At 49.6% G+C, this 13,649-nt stretch overlaps 1 protein-coding gene across 1 annotated transcript in view; it reads right to left on the minus strand.

Moving 5' to 3' along the window:
- Window positions 1–11,151: 11,151 nt before the first annotated feature.
- Window positions 11,152–13,649, minus strand: part of LOC123492837 (nephrin-like) — a 39,551-nt gene continuing 37,053 nt past the window's right edge. Inside the window, exons 26-29 of the mRNA XM_045225983.1 lie at window positions 13,005–13,137; window positions 12,191–12,269; window positions 11,914–12,086; window positions 11,152–11,683 (exon numbers count right to left, since the gene is read on the minus strand). Coding sequence (XP_045081918.1) covers window positions 11,561–11,683; window positions 11,914–12,086; window positions 12,191–12,269; window positions 13,005–13,137 — 508 coding nt within the window. The 3' untranslated portion in view covers window positions 11,152–11,560. The remainder of the gene's footprint in view (window positions 11,684–11,913; window positions 12,087–12,190; window positions 12,270–13,004; window positions 13,138–13,649) is intronic.

Below are 13,649 nucleotides of genomic sequence, written 5' to 3' on the forward strand. Positions count from 1 at the left end.
CTGACGCCTGGTGTTTGTCTGTCTGTCTGTCTGTCTCTCTATTTCTCTCTGTGTTTGTGTTTGCTTGTCTTTGTCTGAGTGTCTCTCTTTTTGGCTGCCTCTCTCCATGTCTGTGTGTCTGCATGTCTCTCTTTTTGGCTGCCTCTCTCCATGTCTGTGTGTCTGCATGTCTCTCTTTTTGGCTGCCTCTCTCCATGTCTGTGTGTCTGCATGTCTCTCTTTTTGGCTGCCTCTCTCCATGTCTGTGTGTCTGCATGTCTCTCTTTTGGCTGCCTCTCTCCATGTCTGTGTGTCTGCATGTCTCTCTTTTTGGCTGCCTCTCTCCATGTCTGTGTGTCTGCATGTCTCTCTTTTTGGCTGCCTCTCTCCATGTCTGTGTGTCTGCGTGTCTCTCTTTTTGGCTGCCTCTCTCCATGTCTGTGTGTCTGCATGTCTCTCTTTTTGGCTGACTCTCTCCATGTCTGTGTGTCTGCATGTCTCTCTTTTTGGCTGACTCTCTCCATGTCTGTGTGTCTGCATGTCTCTCTTTTTGGCTGACTCTCTCCATGTCTGTGTGTCTGCATGTCTTTCTTTTTGGCTGCCTCTCTCCATGTCTGTGTGTCTGCGTGTCTCTCTTTTTGGCTGCCTCTCTCCATGTCTGTGTGTCTGCGTGTCTCTCTTTTTGGCTGCCTCTCTCGATGTCTGTGTGTCTGCGTGTCTCTCTTTTTGGCTGCCTCTCTCCATGTCTGTGTGTCTGCATGTCTCTCTTTTTGGCTGCCTCTCTCCATGTCTGTGTGTCTGCATGTCTCTCTTTTTGGCTGCCTCTCTCCATGTCTGTGTGTCTGCATGTCTCTCTTTTTGGCTGCCTCTCTCCATGTCTGTGTGTCTGCATGTCTCTCTTTTTGGCTGCCTCTCTCCATGTCTGTGTGTCTGCATGTCTCTCTTTTTGGCTGCCTCTCCATGTCTGTGTGTCTGCATGTCTCTCTTTTTGGCTGCCTCTCTCAATGTCTGTGTGTCTGCGTGTCTCTCTTTTGCACTATACCTCGTCTTGTGCTTGCCAGTCAGTCTGTCTGTCTGTACTCCCACATTGGCCTTACAGTACTAAGAATGAAGACTAGATAGACAGATGGAAAAATACATCTTTATAATTCTTAAGAAAACGTCAGAATGTGACACTGGAGAGTTTTCAATGCTGTTGCCTTTTCAATGTATTGTACACCTTTAAATGCAGGGAATGCAGTAACAATTTAAAAAAAAACGGTTCTGGTCTGCAAGTGCATTAAAACAATAATTAATCTACACAGTACTCATACCTTTAAGCATCATCAAAGATGAGTGGGAAGGGAACTGTCCTTCACAGATTCAATTAGTCCAGAACGTTCAGGAAGGAAGTGCATTGAAGAAGCACAGTACTGTACCGTACTGAGAAACACAATAAGGAGAAGAGCCCCACTGGGCACAAACGTCAGTTCAACCTCTAGGTTTGATTTACATTTGGTTGAGTTGTAAACTAACAAAAAATTCACCATGTCATTGGATTTAGGTTAAAGGTTGGTTGAAAAAAATACTAAATGCCCTTATGTTGATGATTCTTTTTTTCAAAATTAATTAGTTTACTACATTGATTCAACACCATCACATTTATTTTTTGGGATTGAAATGACACGGAAACAACATTGATTCCATCAGTTATAGCCCAGTGGGGCGATGCTCTTGGAGAGTTGTTAGCACAGCCTCTCCAGCCACTACAATATTACACAACAGTGAGACACCAGTCCAGGCCGGTCACAATGGACAAAGGGTCCAATTCAGGCCCCCAAACAGAGGACACAGTCTTCGCTGCAGGAGTCGGGGTGGCTTTTGGACTGTCCCCATCCAGTCACGTTCTCTACTTCTCAACATGCTGTACATCCTCCTCCTCCTCCTCCTCCTCACAAGACATGCCACTGGCCACACTGCATCAGACCCCTGGATAGAAAACATTTTCTTAACCTTTTTTAGATTTCAGCAGGTAGTCTTCAAACAGGTGAATATAATCCACTGACCATGGCTGAGAATCACAGGCACATAGGCTACTGTATTCTACAGATGTCTTCAGCAAGCTTACGGTAATGCAGTGCTGTCAACATATTGCACAATGGTGAACATTGGACATTGAAATAATACTTAACATTCAATAAAACACTGTCAGTTAAGCATTGTTTTTATATTACCTCTATGGTTGTTAAATGGCAATAGACATCCCTCAATGCGTGTTACACATCTTTAAAAGCCCTGTGCTGTTATAGCCTACCCAACATGCAAATGCATTTAGTCACCATGTACTCTAAATGCACTGCTAGAATGACTGGTTTTATTGTATTCTGGTGTTCTTTAACGACGTGGTCCAGGCAGGGAGGAACGTGTATGCCATCAAAGCCATTAGCCAACATCAATAGTTAAAGAGCTTCACCATACTCTTTTAGCTTTAGCATGGATTCAAATCAGCCTTCATCAAATATTAACCATTAATTCTGTTTTTATTTCAAAGCTGCCTTTCGTAAAACAACTCTTGTATTTGTTTTTTAGTTTCATCCAAATCTAAAACTCAGTTTGCATTCTCTTTGTATTCACTTTGCATTCTCGCATAACCCGCTGCAGGAAACTGCGCTAAAGTTGCCTGGATGTACTCTCAGGTTTTTGTACAGCAGGACTGGGGTAATTTCTATTTAATCTCTATTTAGTTCAGGAAGTGAAAATGTGGTGCAGCATATAGGGTAAGGTTTTACTTGTCACGAACAGAAGAGGACCCAAGAGCGCAAGTTCAAATTCAGAGTTCTTTATTCAAGGTTACAGGCGGGAAGAGGAGTCCCAGGGGTGTCAGGGGTCTTTCAGGGTCCTCCTGTGGGTACCTGTGCTCCGGGGGTCACCAAATGTCCGGGGGTGTCCAGTCCAAGTGCTTAGTGTGTGTGTTCCCCAGTGATGGAGCGGCGTATCGGGCTGAGGGTGGTGAAACGTCTGGGCACGCTCATCTGGTGGTCGGAGACCGGAGGGGCTGAAGATCGGAGAGTAGTCGAGGTCCAGAAGGCAGGTTGGGATAGACGGGGCAGTAGAACAAGGAGGCAGTCAAGAAAGGATCGGTATCACAAACAGGAGTCAGAGCGCAGACAGGCAGGTTACTGGTCCGGGTTTGAAGACGATCTGACAGGGCTTGGCTGAAAACCAGGGCTTGATATACTGGGAGTGGTAGTGGGGAAATGCAGTTCAGCTGGCAGAGTAATTAGAACAGAGTGAGGCAAGGTGAGGATGGTGAGTGGGAAATGCAGTGCAGCTGGCCAGGTAACAAGAGCAGAGCAGGGCAGGTGGAGCTAGTTAGGCTGAGTAGAGAGAGGGAGGTGAGCAGAGTGGAAGATAATTGAATGCAATTAATGTTGCTACCAGGGAGAGAGAGTGCTCATGACAGGACCCCCCCTCCAAGGGACGGCCCCAGAAGTCCCAAGAACAACATCATGCCGGGAGGGTGGAGGGGAGCAGGCGGCGGGTCAGAACTCCTCCGAGCGGTCCGAGTGAATCTCCTCATCCTCAGAAGGAGCTGGAGGGTCACGGTCGGGAGACAGGACAGGCACTGAGACAGGAGCAGGGCGGGCCGGACGGCTAGGAACCCCTCTTGGACGGCCCCTACGGATTGCAGGCTGATCAGGATGTAGTCGGTGGAAGTCAGTGATAAGGGTCCGGTCCACTATCCTCCTGGCCGGGATCCAGGTCCTCTCCTCTGGACCATAGCCCTCCCAATCAACGAGGTACTGGAGACCCCTACCCCTTCGCCTAGAGCGGAGCAGCCGCCGGGACGGTGAAGACAGGACCGCCATCTACGAGGCGCGGAGGAGGTGGCGCCGGAGCTGCAGGGACCAGGGGACTTTCATGGACCGGCTTGACCTTGGAGACGTGGAAGGTGGGGTGGACCCGCATGGAAGCGGGCAACTGAAGTCGGACCGCCGTTGGACTGATGACTTTCTGCACAGGAAAAGGACCAATGAAGCGAGGGGCCAGCTTTCGTGATACAACCCGCAGCGGCAGATCCCGGGCAGACAGCCAGACCTTCTGACCAACCCGGTAAGTAGGTGCTGGGGTCCTCCGTCGGTTGGCACCGACGGCGTAGCTGGTTCCAGACTTCAGGAGCACAGTGCGAGCCTGGGCCCAAGTGCGGCGGCAGCGGCGGGCATACGCAGAGCAGACGGACAGGTGGCATCCACCTCCTGGCTGGCAAACAGTGGAGGTTGATACCCGTAGACACACTGAAAGGGGGAGAGCCGGTGGAGGAACTGGTGAGTGAATTATGGGCATATTCCACCCAGAGCAGGTGTTGAGCCCAGGCCCGGGGATTTTGGGAAGCCACACACCTCAGTGCCTTCTCCAGCTCCTGGTTCATGCGTTCAGTCTGGCCGTTTGACTGCGGGTGGAATCCAGACGATAGGCTGGCGGTGGCCCCAAGGAGATGACAGAACTCCTTCCAAAAGGTTGCTGAGAATTGCGGGCCCCGGTCTGACACTATATCCTGGGGTAGGCCATGGATACGAAACACATGTTCCAGGACCACCTGGGAGGTCTCTTTAGCAGAGGGTAGTTTGGGAAGGGGCACGAAGTGGGTCATCTTACTAAAGCGGTCAACAATGGTAAGGATGACTGTGTGTCCGTCAGAGGGCGGAAGGCCCGTAACAAAGTCCAGTGAAACGTGGGACCAGGGCCTCTTGGGTATGAGTAGGGGTTGCAGCAACCCAGCAGGAGGCTGGTTGGGAGTCTTGTTTCGGTTACAAGTGGGACAAGCTCGGATGAATTCTCGGACATCCCGTCTCATCCCCCGCCACCAGAACCGCTGGCGGACCAGATGAAGGGTGCGAGTGATGCCGGGATGACAGGCCAGACGGGATTCGTGCCCCCACTGAATCACAGGTGACCTGAGATTTGCTGGAACAAACAGACGGTTGGGGGCGCTGGTGCTTGGACCTGGCTGGTCCCGAAGAGCCTCCATGACCTGCTTCTCGATCTCCCAGGTGAGGGCCGCTACGACCAAGTGGCTGGGAAGAATGGGAGCTGTCATGGCGGTGGTCTCGTCCTTCTGAAACATCCGGGAAAGAGCATCAGGTTTGATGTTGCGAGATCCCGGGCGGTAGGAGAGCGTGAAATTGAAGCGCGTAAAGAACAGAGACCACCGCTGTTGACGGGAGTTCAGCCTCCTGGCTGTTTGGATATACTCCAGGTTCTTGTGGTCTGTCCACACTACGAATGGTTCCTTTGACCCCTCTAACCAGTGCCGCCATTCTTCAAGGGCGAGCTTGACAGCCAACAGCTCGCGGTTCCCAATGTCGTAGTTGCATTCGGCAGGGGTTAGCCGACGGGAGTAGAAGGCACAGGGGTGCATCTTGCCATCCTCAGCTGCTCTTTGAGAAAGCACTGCACCCACTCCCACGTCCGAAGCATCTACCTCCACCACAAACTGCCTTGCTGCATCTGGCATCTGGAGGATGGGAGCAGAAGTGAAACATGTCTTGAGGATATTGAAGGCCTTATCAGCAGCTGATGTCCATTGGTACGGTTGTTTAGTGCTGGTTAGCGCCGTGAGGGGTGCAGCCACTGTGCTATAGTTTCTGATGAATCTCCTATAAAAGTTGGCAAAGCCCAGGAACTGTTGCAACTTCTTCCGAGACTCAGGAACTGGCCAGGAAGTGACAGCCGACACCTTCGTGAGATCCATCTGAATGCTGCCCTCGGTCACCACATACCCCAGGAATGAAACGGTCTTGGCATGGAACTCGCACTTCTCTGCCTTCACGAAAAGAGAGTTCTCCAGCAGGCGGCGCAGGACCAACCGGACGTGGTGCGTGTGTTCTGACAGAGTCTTTGAGAATATTAAAATATCGTCAAGGTACACAAATACGAACGTATTTAGCATGTCCCTGAGGATATCATTCACTAGGGCTTGAAAAACTGCTGGGGCATTGGTGAGGCCGAAGGGCATGACGAGATATTCATAGTGGCCGGTTGGTGTGTTGAACGCTGTCTTCCATTCGTCTCCCTCCCTCATCCGCACCAGATGGTAGGCATTGCGAAGGTCCAGCTTAGTGAATACAGTGGCTCCCTGCAGCAGTTCGAAGGCAGACGAAAGTAAGGGCAGTGGGTAGCGATTCTTAACCGTGATGTCGTTCAGACCCCGGTAATCTATGCATGGACGAAGAGAACCGTCCTTCTTGCCGACAAAGAAGAATCCCGCTCCTGCGGGGAAGACGACGGTCTAATTATCCCGGAGGCAAGAGAGTCATTAATGTAGTCCTCCATGGCCTTTCTTTCCGGGGCTGACAGTGAATACAGACGACCCTTGGGAGGTGCTGTGCCAGGCAGGAGATCAATCGCGCAGTCATAGGGTCTGTGTGGGGGTAGAGATGTCGCCTTGGATTTGTTGAACACCTCTTTCAGGCTGTGGTAACAGGCCGGAACATTGGATATGTCGGAGGTAGCGCTAGATCCTTCCCGGTGAACGGGCAGGGTGGCCCCCCTTAAACAGGTCTGGTGACAACTCCTTCCCCCACTCACGGACTGTTCCTGTCTCCCAGTCGATGTGGGGGTTGTGCTGACGGAGCCACGGGTATCCAAGAATGAGTGGTTGGCCAGGTGAGTGTAGGAGGTGAAACTGGATGGACTCCTGGTGGTTTCCTGACAGCAGGATTGTCACAGGGGCGGAGATATGAGTGACAGTGCCAAGATGATGCCCATCCAGGGCTCGTGCAGGAATGGGTTGTGTCAGTTGATGATGGTTCACGCCCAGTTGCTGTGCAAGCTCAGGGTCCATGATGTTTGCTTCGGCTCCGGAATCCACAAGGGCGGCCAATGTATGAGTCTTGTCAGAAAGCTGAAGGCGGAGATGAAGCAGGGTCTTTCGGATGGAGGGAGACTGAAGGCTTGTTGAGCTCACCCGGATCTCCCCCTACACCTGGTGAGCTGCGGCTTTTGCCGGACAAGTAGCGACACGGTGATTCTCGCCACCACAGTAGAGGCAAAGGTTGGAGCTTAGACGGCGCCGACGCTCCTCGGGAGTCAGAGAGGCACGGCCAATCTCCATGGGCTCAGGCTGATTGAGTTGGCTATGGGACTTGACAGGCAGGGGCTGGACAGAAGCGGTATCGACCCGAGTACGGATGGCAGGTTGACTGAGACGGCCCTTCTCCCTCCTCCGGGTCTGTATACGGCGGTCAATGCGAACGGCAAGGTCAATGGCGGCATCAAGCGTTGAGGGCGGGTCATGGGAAACAAGCTCGTCCTTGATATAGTCCGCCAGGCTATGGAGGAAGGCTTGCACCAGTGCCTCTGGGTTAAACGAGCTTTGACTGGCCAGGGTACGAAAGTCAATGGAGAAGTCTGCCACTGTCCGATTGCCCTGACGGATGGTGAGCAGAGCTTGTGACGCTCGGCTGTTGGCGAGCCTAGGTCAAAGACCTTTAACATCTCCTCCTCAAAGGCACTGAAGGAGGCACAGGCTGGGGTTTGCCGGTCGAATTCGCCGTTCCCCACAACCGAGCTCGACCGGTGAGATGTGTGATGACATACCCCACCTTGGCTCCCTCTGTTGAGAAAGTCCTGGGCTGTAGTGCAAACTGGATTCGGCAGCTGCTCAAGAATGGTCTTACTTGCTTCTGGTTGCCATCAAAACGTTCCGGGTTCCCAATCCTTGGTTCAGGAGCGTGGGGATCTGGTGGCAGCACTGCCGGGCCTGCAGCATTGGGACCTCCAGCGGAGGGATGAAGGAGTATCGGTGGTACAGGAACAAAAGGACCAGGGGGGGTGCAGGTGGAGTAGCCGGGCTTGAGAGTAGTTGCAGGGCTTGGGCTAGCTGTTGTTGCTGCAGTTGGAACTGTTGTTGCTGCTGGTTGAATAGCTGGAGAAGGGAAGCGATGTCGCCAGCCATCCGATTTATGTCTCCCTCAGAGCGTTCCAGTCGCTGTAGGGCAGTCCTCTCTGGCTCTTCCTCCATCGTGGTCAGGGAGTGCGCTGGGTCCATGATGGTCAGATCGTTCTGTCACGAACAGAAGAGGACCCAAGAGCGCAAGTTCAAATTCAGAGTTCTTTATTCAAGGTTACAGGCGGGAAGAGGAGTCCCAGGGGTGTCAGGGGTCTTTCAGGGTCCTCCTGTGGGTACCTGTGCTCCGGGGGTCACCAAATGTCCGGGGGTGTCCAGTCCAAGTGCTTAGTGTGTGTGTTCCCCAGTGATGGAGCGGCGTATCGGGCTGAGGGTGGTGAAACGTCTGGGCACGCTCATCTGGTGGTCGGAGACCGGAGGGGCTGAAGATCGGAGAGTAGTCGAGGTCCAGAAGGCAGGTTGGGATAGACGGGGCAGTAGAACAAGGAGGCAGTCAAGAAAGGATCGGTATCACAAACAGGAGTCAGAGCGCAGACAGGCAGGTTACTGGTCCGGGTTTGAAGACGATCTGACAGGGCTTGGCTGAAAACCAGGGCTTGATATACTGGGAGTGGTAGTGGGGAAATGCAGTTCAGCTGGCAGAGTAATTAGAACAGAGTGAGGCAAGGTGAGGATGGTGAGTGGGAAATGCAGTGCAGCTGGCCAGGTAACAAGAGCAGAGCAGGGCAGGTGGAGCTAGTTAGGCTGAGTAGAGAGAGGGAGGTGAGCAGAGTGGAAGATAATTGAATGCAATTAATGTTGCTACCAGGGAGAGAGAGTGCTCATGACATTACTGATTGTATGGTTTGTGTTACTGCATTGGTTCAGCAACATTATTAGTCACCTGGGATTGACAAAGGACTATTCACTTTTATTCCAGTGTATTCTGTTCTAACATATTGTATAGAAAAAGGGGTATAGAAAAGAGGTGTATAAAGAGGAAAAACCACCTGATATTATTAAGCGAATTAATTTCTCCATTTGTTTCCTGTTCCTACTCGTACCGTTGAGACCTTCTTCTGCACATAACACATCAAACCGCCCATGACATGAAAGAAGGGAAATGGACGTTGACGTGCCTGTATTAGGCTGTCAAACCTTCAATTTAGCAGATTATAGTTCCTCTCCACTCCTCGATGATGCACCGGCAGCAGAAGAGAATTTCATTTGAATACCTGCTTGTCACTTTGACTGGAACTTAAACAATTGTTCAGTGATGAGACAAATGTGTCAAGACAGTCCATGATGGAAAATAGCACACCTAATTGAGAGACAGCACCAGTCGTCTGGTGAATCAATGGGATTAATTTCTTTCATATCATCTGGGTAGCTGGGTAGAGACAACTGCAGATGCCTGGCAATGTAGGGGAAACGCATGTAGAGTAAACTGTAGAAGAACACAGACTTCATCATTATCAGTCACGTGCATGATCTGAAATAGACCCTAACTGTAAATATTTCCACAACTGTGTTCACAACAGTTACGCTTTTAGGCCGATTTGGTGAGAATTTTCCCAATACAGAGTAGTAATAATAAACAATATCTGAGATCCCATGTGAGACCTCCTCCAGAAATAGTATAGATCCTAAAGCAGGCGGAATGATCCTCATTAAAATAGAACCAGTGGCTTATTCTATTTTTCCCCTTGGAATGAGTAAATAAAGAGGATGTTTTTGACTCTGTCTGTGTGTATTTGTCTGTCTGTGTGTATTTGTCTGTGTGTGTGTATTTGTCTGTGTGTGTGTATTTGTCTGTCTGTGTGTATTTGTCTGTGTGTGTATGCACTCTTGACTGATATGACAAATCAAGCTTGAGGGAGAACGAGGAAGTAGGGTGTTGATTGTGTGTGTCTGTGTGTATAATATTGAATGTGTTTGAGTGTGTCAGTGTGTAAGTGTGTTCAATGTGAGTTTTATGCAATTATCAGAGTAGTGTTGTTCTTCGCCCTCCTGGGGGACGCACACACATGCACGCACACACGCACACACACACACACACACACACCACCCCCAGATATTATGGGAAGTTGGAGGAGGAACATCCCTGTGTGTGTTTGTGTAGATGCTATGCTCTCAGGACAATGATTCCTAATCTGAACCCTCACCTAAATAATAACACCAAGTCTTTGTAATCAGGTACATCGTCAAAATGTTCGTATCAGTTCGATCTGTACAGACCAGGGAGCAATATCCTGCAATGAACTTAAACTACCTTGAACTAACTATCCATCTGCACAATAAAACTAAGTTAGAGGGCTATCTGAGGGTGGACTTTCTACCTAGATCTTAAATTACATCTATCTGTCATACTCTCTCTCCACTCGCTTACCCTCTCTCTGCCTTCCTCCCTTCCTCTCTCTCTCTCTCTCTCTCTCTCTCTCTCTTTCTCTCTCTCTCTCTTTCTCGTTGCAGAGTAGGACTAATGGCTTGCATGGTCTCTCTCTAGAATGATGAGTTGAAGCTGAAATGTGAAAGACAACTGGATTAGTGGGAGGGAGGCAGCCTGTTGATACAGTGTGGTGGTTTTACCTTCACAACACATTACCACGCTCAATTACTGCCTTCATCCCCGACCTACAGAGGCTCACCCCAGGGCTGGAGGGGCGCACTGGGAGGGCTCAGGGTCTCTTTGTTTCAGAGGAGTGGGGAGGAGGTTGGGGGGAGAAGGAGGGAAAGGTGGTTGAGGGGGAGGGAGGTGGAGGAGATTTGGACAGTGACCAGGGGTTGTAATAATCCCAGGCTTCGTCTGCCGCTGTGAGGGACGTGTGTCACAGACAAGCAGATTGTTCAAAATGGCAAGGTGCCCGTGGCAAGCAGGCGCATGGAAGATGGTTTCTTCTTGGGCGGCGCTGCGAGTCCTGCTTCACGTATGGCCCAACAGTGCCAGCGGATGTCTGACTGTCTCCCTGTCTACCTTGAATGTCTGTGTCCCTGTCTACCTGTCTGTCTTTCTGCTTGTCTGAGTGCAGGGTCTGCAGGTGGGAGAGAGGAAGAGAGCAGTGGAAAGGAGGAGGTTGGGAGAGAGGAGGAGAGCAGAGTGGGAGGGAGGAGGTTGGGAGAGAGGAGGATAGCAGTGGAAAGGAGGAGGGTGGGAGAGAGGAGGAGAGGGAAGTGGAGCATTGGGGTAGGAAGATGGTCTGGGGAGGAGGGAGGGAAACCTGTGTCACCACACGACTGCAAACTTGATTGAAGTTTACTGTAATTTTCTCTGTCTTTCCCTCTTCCTCTTCATCTCTCATCTTGCTGGAGTGACATTTCTAGTAAAGGCCCTTAGAGAAATATTTTGGATATGACATGTACCTGTATAAAATACACTGGAAGCATGGTGGAATTGTGTATCAGTTAAGCCTAGGACTAGAATATATATATTTGTACAGTAGAGTATAGTCAACTGTTACTAAAAAATCTGTATGTTTTCTTGCTTCATCTTTTACATTTTACATCTTTGAGGTCTTTGGATCGATGGTAGGCCTAGTTTGTATTGATTGACTGTCCCACAACATCACCTACTGTAAATACCATACCTTTTGGTAGTAAAGATTTGATCAGTTGAAAGGCTTCCTATTCATATAGTACTCAATACCAGCACAGCACTAAGAGTTTGTATTTTAGTCTGAGGTATTGTCCACTTTCTGGAATCAAGGCATAAGCTTCCTAAACTAACTGTCCTCTGAGCTCAAAAGGTAAATCATAGTTGTTTCTCTCTGGGCGTCGCTCAACCACCGGATCCTTCCTTCTGATTGGCTGCTGCGGGGAAGTCATGCCCCTCCCACTTCCCTGTTGGAGAGGGAAGCTATGTCAGGAAGGTGAGAGACATGACAATAGTATACAGCACTGTAGGCCAAATCCTAACTTTAAGTAATTTTGAGGCAAAACTTCCCATCCAATGTTATTTGGAAAAAACTCAAGCTGAGAAAACACATCTAGTCCAATATGTGAAACCATAAGAGTCATCACCCCACAGGGGATCAATAACTAGTACTTTATCCCAGTGGGGTTGTGCTGACCTGAGGGTAACTGGGTGGTGGTGGTCTCCACTCTCCCCTCTGCTCTGGTAACCTGGGGTCAAACTGGGAAAGAGGCAGTGGGAGCGACAACCCCAGCACATCCTGATACATGCCCCAGTCTCTCACCTCCTCATACTCATGGCCTATGGGCTCTAGAGGGTAGCGGTGGCCATCTTGAAAAAGAGAGCCAAAGAGTTAATTTGAAGTTAAACAGAGAAATGTCTCTGTTTTTGCTCTTGTGATGTATTATTCATAGTAGTATTTTGGTTTCTCTCACCTGACTCTTGTGTTCCCTCGGGGTGGGTGTAGAGAGAGGGGAAGTAGTCACTGGTGGGGTAGTAGTAGTGGGAGCTCTCCTGGGAGGACAAAGACCATAGGTGAAAAACAGAGACAGATGCTATAATGTACATGGTGACTCTGGAGAGAGATACCTGACAAACAGTATATTTTGTAGCCTAGACTAGATGTATTGTTCTATAACTCAAGGTTAGCTAACATCTCTGAGGAGAATTTGCTTGCATTAGAGCCAATTCTAACAATACTCTCTTTCTGCCAGTGTTGGTATATTCTACTTAACATTTTTCTGCAGGGTTCAAAGCCTTATTGGCCTTTTACAATGTGCAATTTCACCAGGATCTAAGTGTATTTTGAAAGCTAATTGTGGGCTATCGATCTCCCTTTCCTACTCTGAGAACAGCCAAAGTTGTTTATTCGTTTATCTCTCCTCTGTTTCCCTCGTTATGCCTGACTCCTCCACTTCCTCTCTTCTGACCGATCTCCCCCTTCCTTAATCCTTCCGTTTCTGCTCACCTCTCCACCTCTGTCTGCTAGCATCCTCCCAACTGTCATCCCTCCTGTTTTCTCCCTTTATTCTTCTCCTATTCCTCTCTAAGCCCCTCCCTTTATGTCTCTTTATTTTGTCACCTTCCTCTTCTCACCCCTTCATCCACCACTCGTGTTTTCTCACTCTCTCTATTATCTCCCCCTCTGTCTTCTCCCAGCCCTCTCTCTCCTCTCTCTTCTCCCCTCCCCCTGTCCTCCGCCTCCTCTTCCCCCCCTTCTCCCCACCTCCTCCCTCTCTCTCATCTCACTCCAGCGTAGCTCTCGTAGACGCTGCTGTCTGGTTCTGATCCGTTGTCGATGAGGAGGGTGCGCTGGGCCGCAGGATTCACCAGCTCTCTGTCTTCATACCTGATGGAGCCGCTGGCAGTGGACACAGTGGACCTGGATATGACAGACAGAACGAAGCGTCTAACCTCCTCCATTCTTTTTTACTTTTCTGTATATTTTTTTATTAGAAAACACAGCATCACATCCCAACTCCCCAACCACCCACTCACATCCTCCCATCTTACTCTTTTATTTCTTTATTTTTCCTTTTTTAAATTAAGGCATATCAACATCATCCAATCAACACCCTCCATCCCATCACCCACCCACACGTCGTATGTCACTCTTTTTTAATCCTCAGGGAGAAAATAGCTACCTACAAAGACATGTACAGTTCAGTACAGTGCACAAGAGCATAGCCCTGTCAATGCCATATGGCGTATTACATTTTAATTATTTTCGGATGTGACACCTGTATTTGCGTTGTTGCTTTGCCCCTTAATTGCAAATTCACACTGACAGGAGCGTCTGCTATTTGACATCGTCTACTGTACATTTTACTCTTTTGTTGCTATATGACATCATACAAAACGGGAGACTTTTGTCTGTCAAAGGGTCCTGTAATT

Source organism: Coregonus clupeaformis, chromosome 17, assembly GCF_020615455.1.
Source record: "Coregonus clupeaformis isolate EN_2021a chromosome 17, ASM2061545v1, whole genome shotgun sequence".
Classification (NCBI taxonomy): Eukaryota; Metazoa; Chordata; class Actinopteri; order Salmoniformes; family Salmonidae; genus Coregonus; species Coregonus clupeaformis.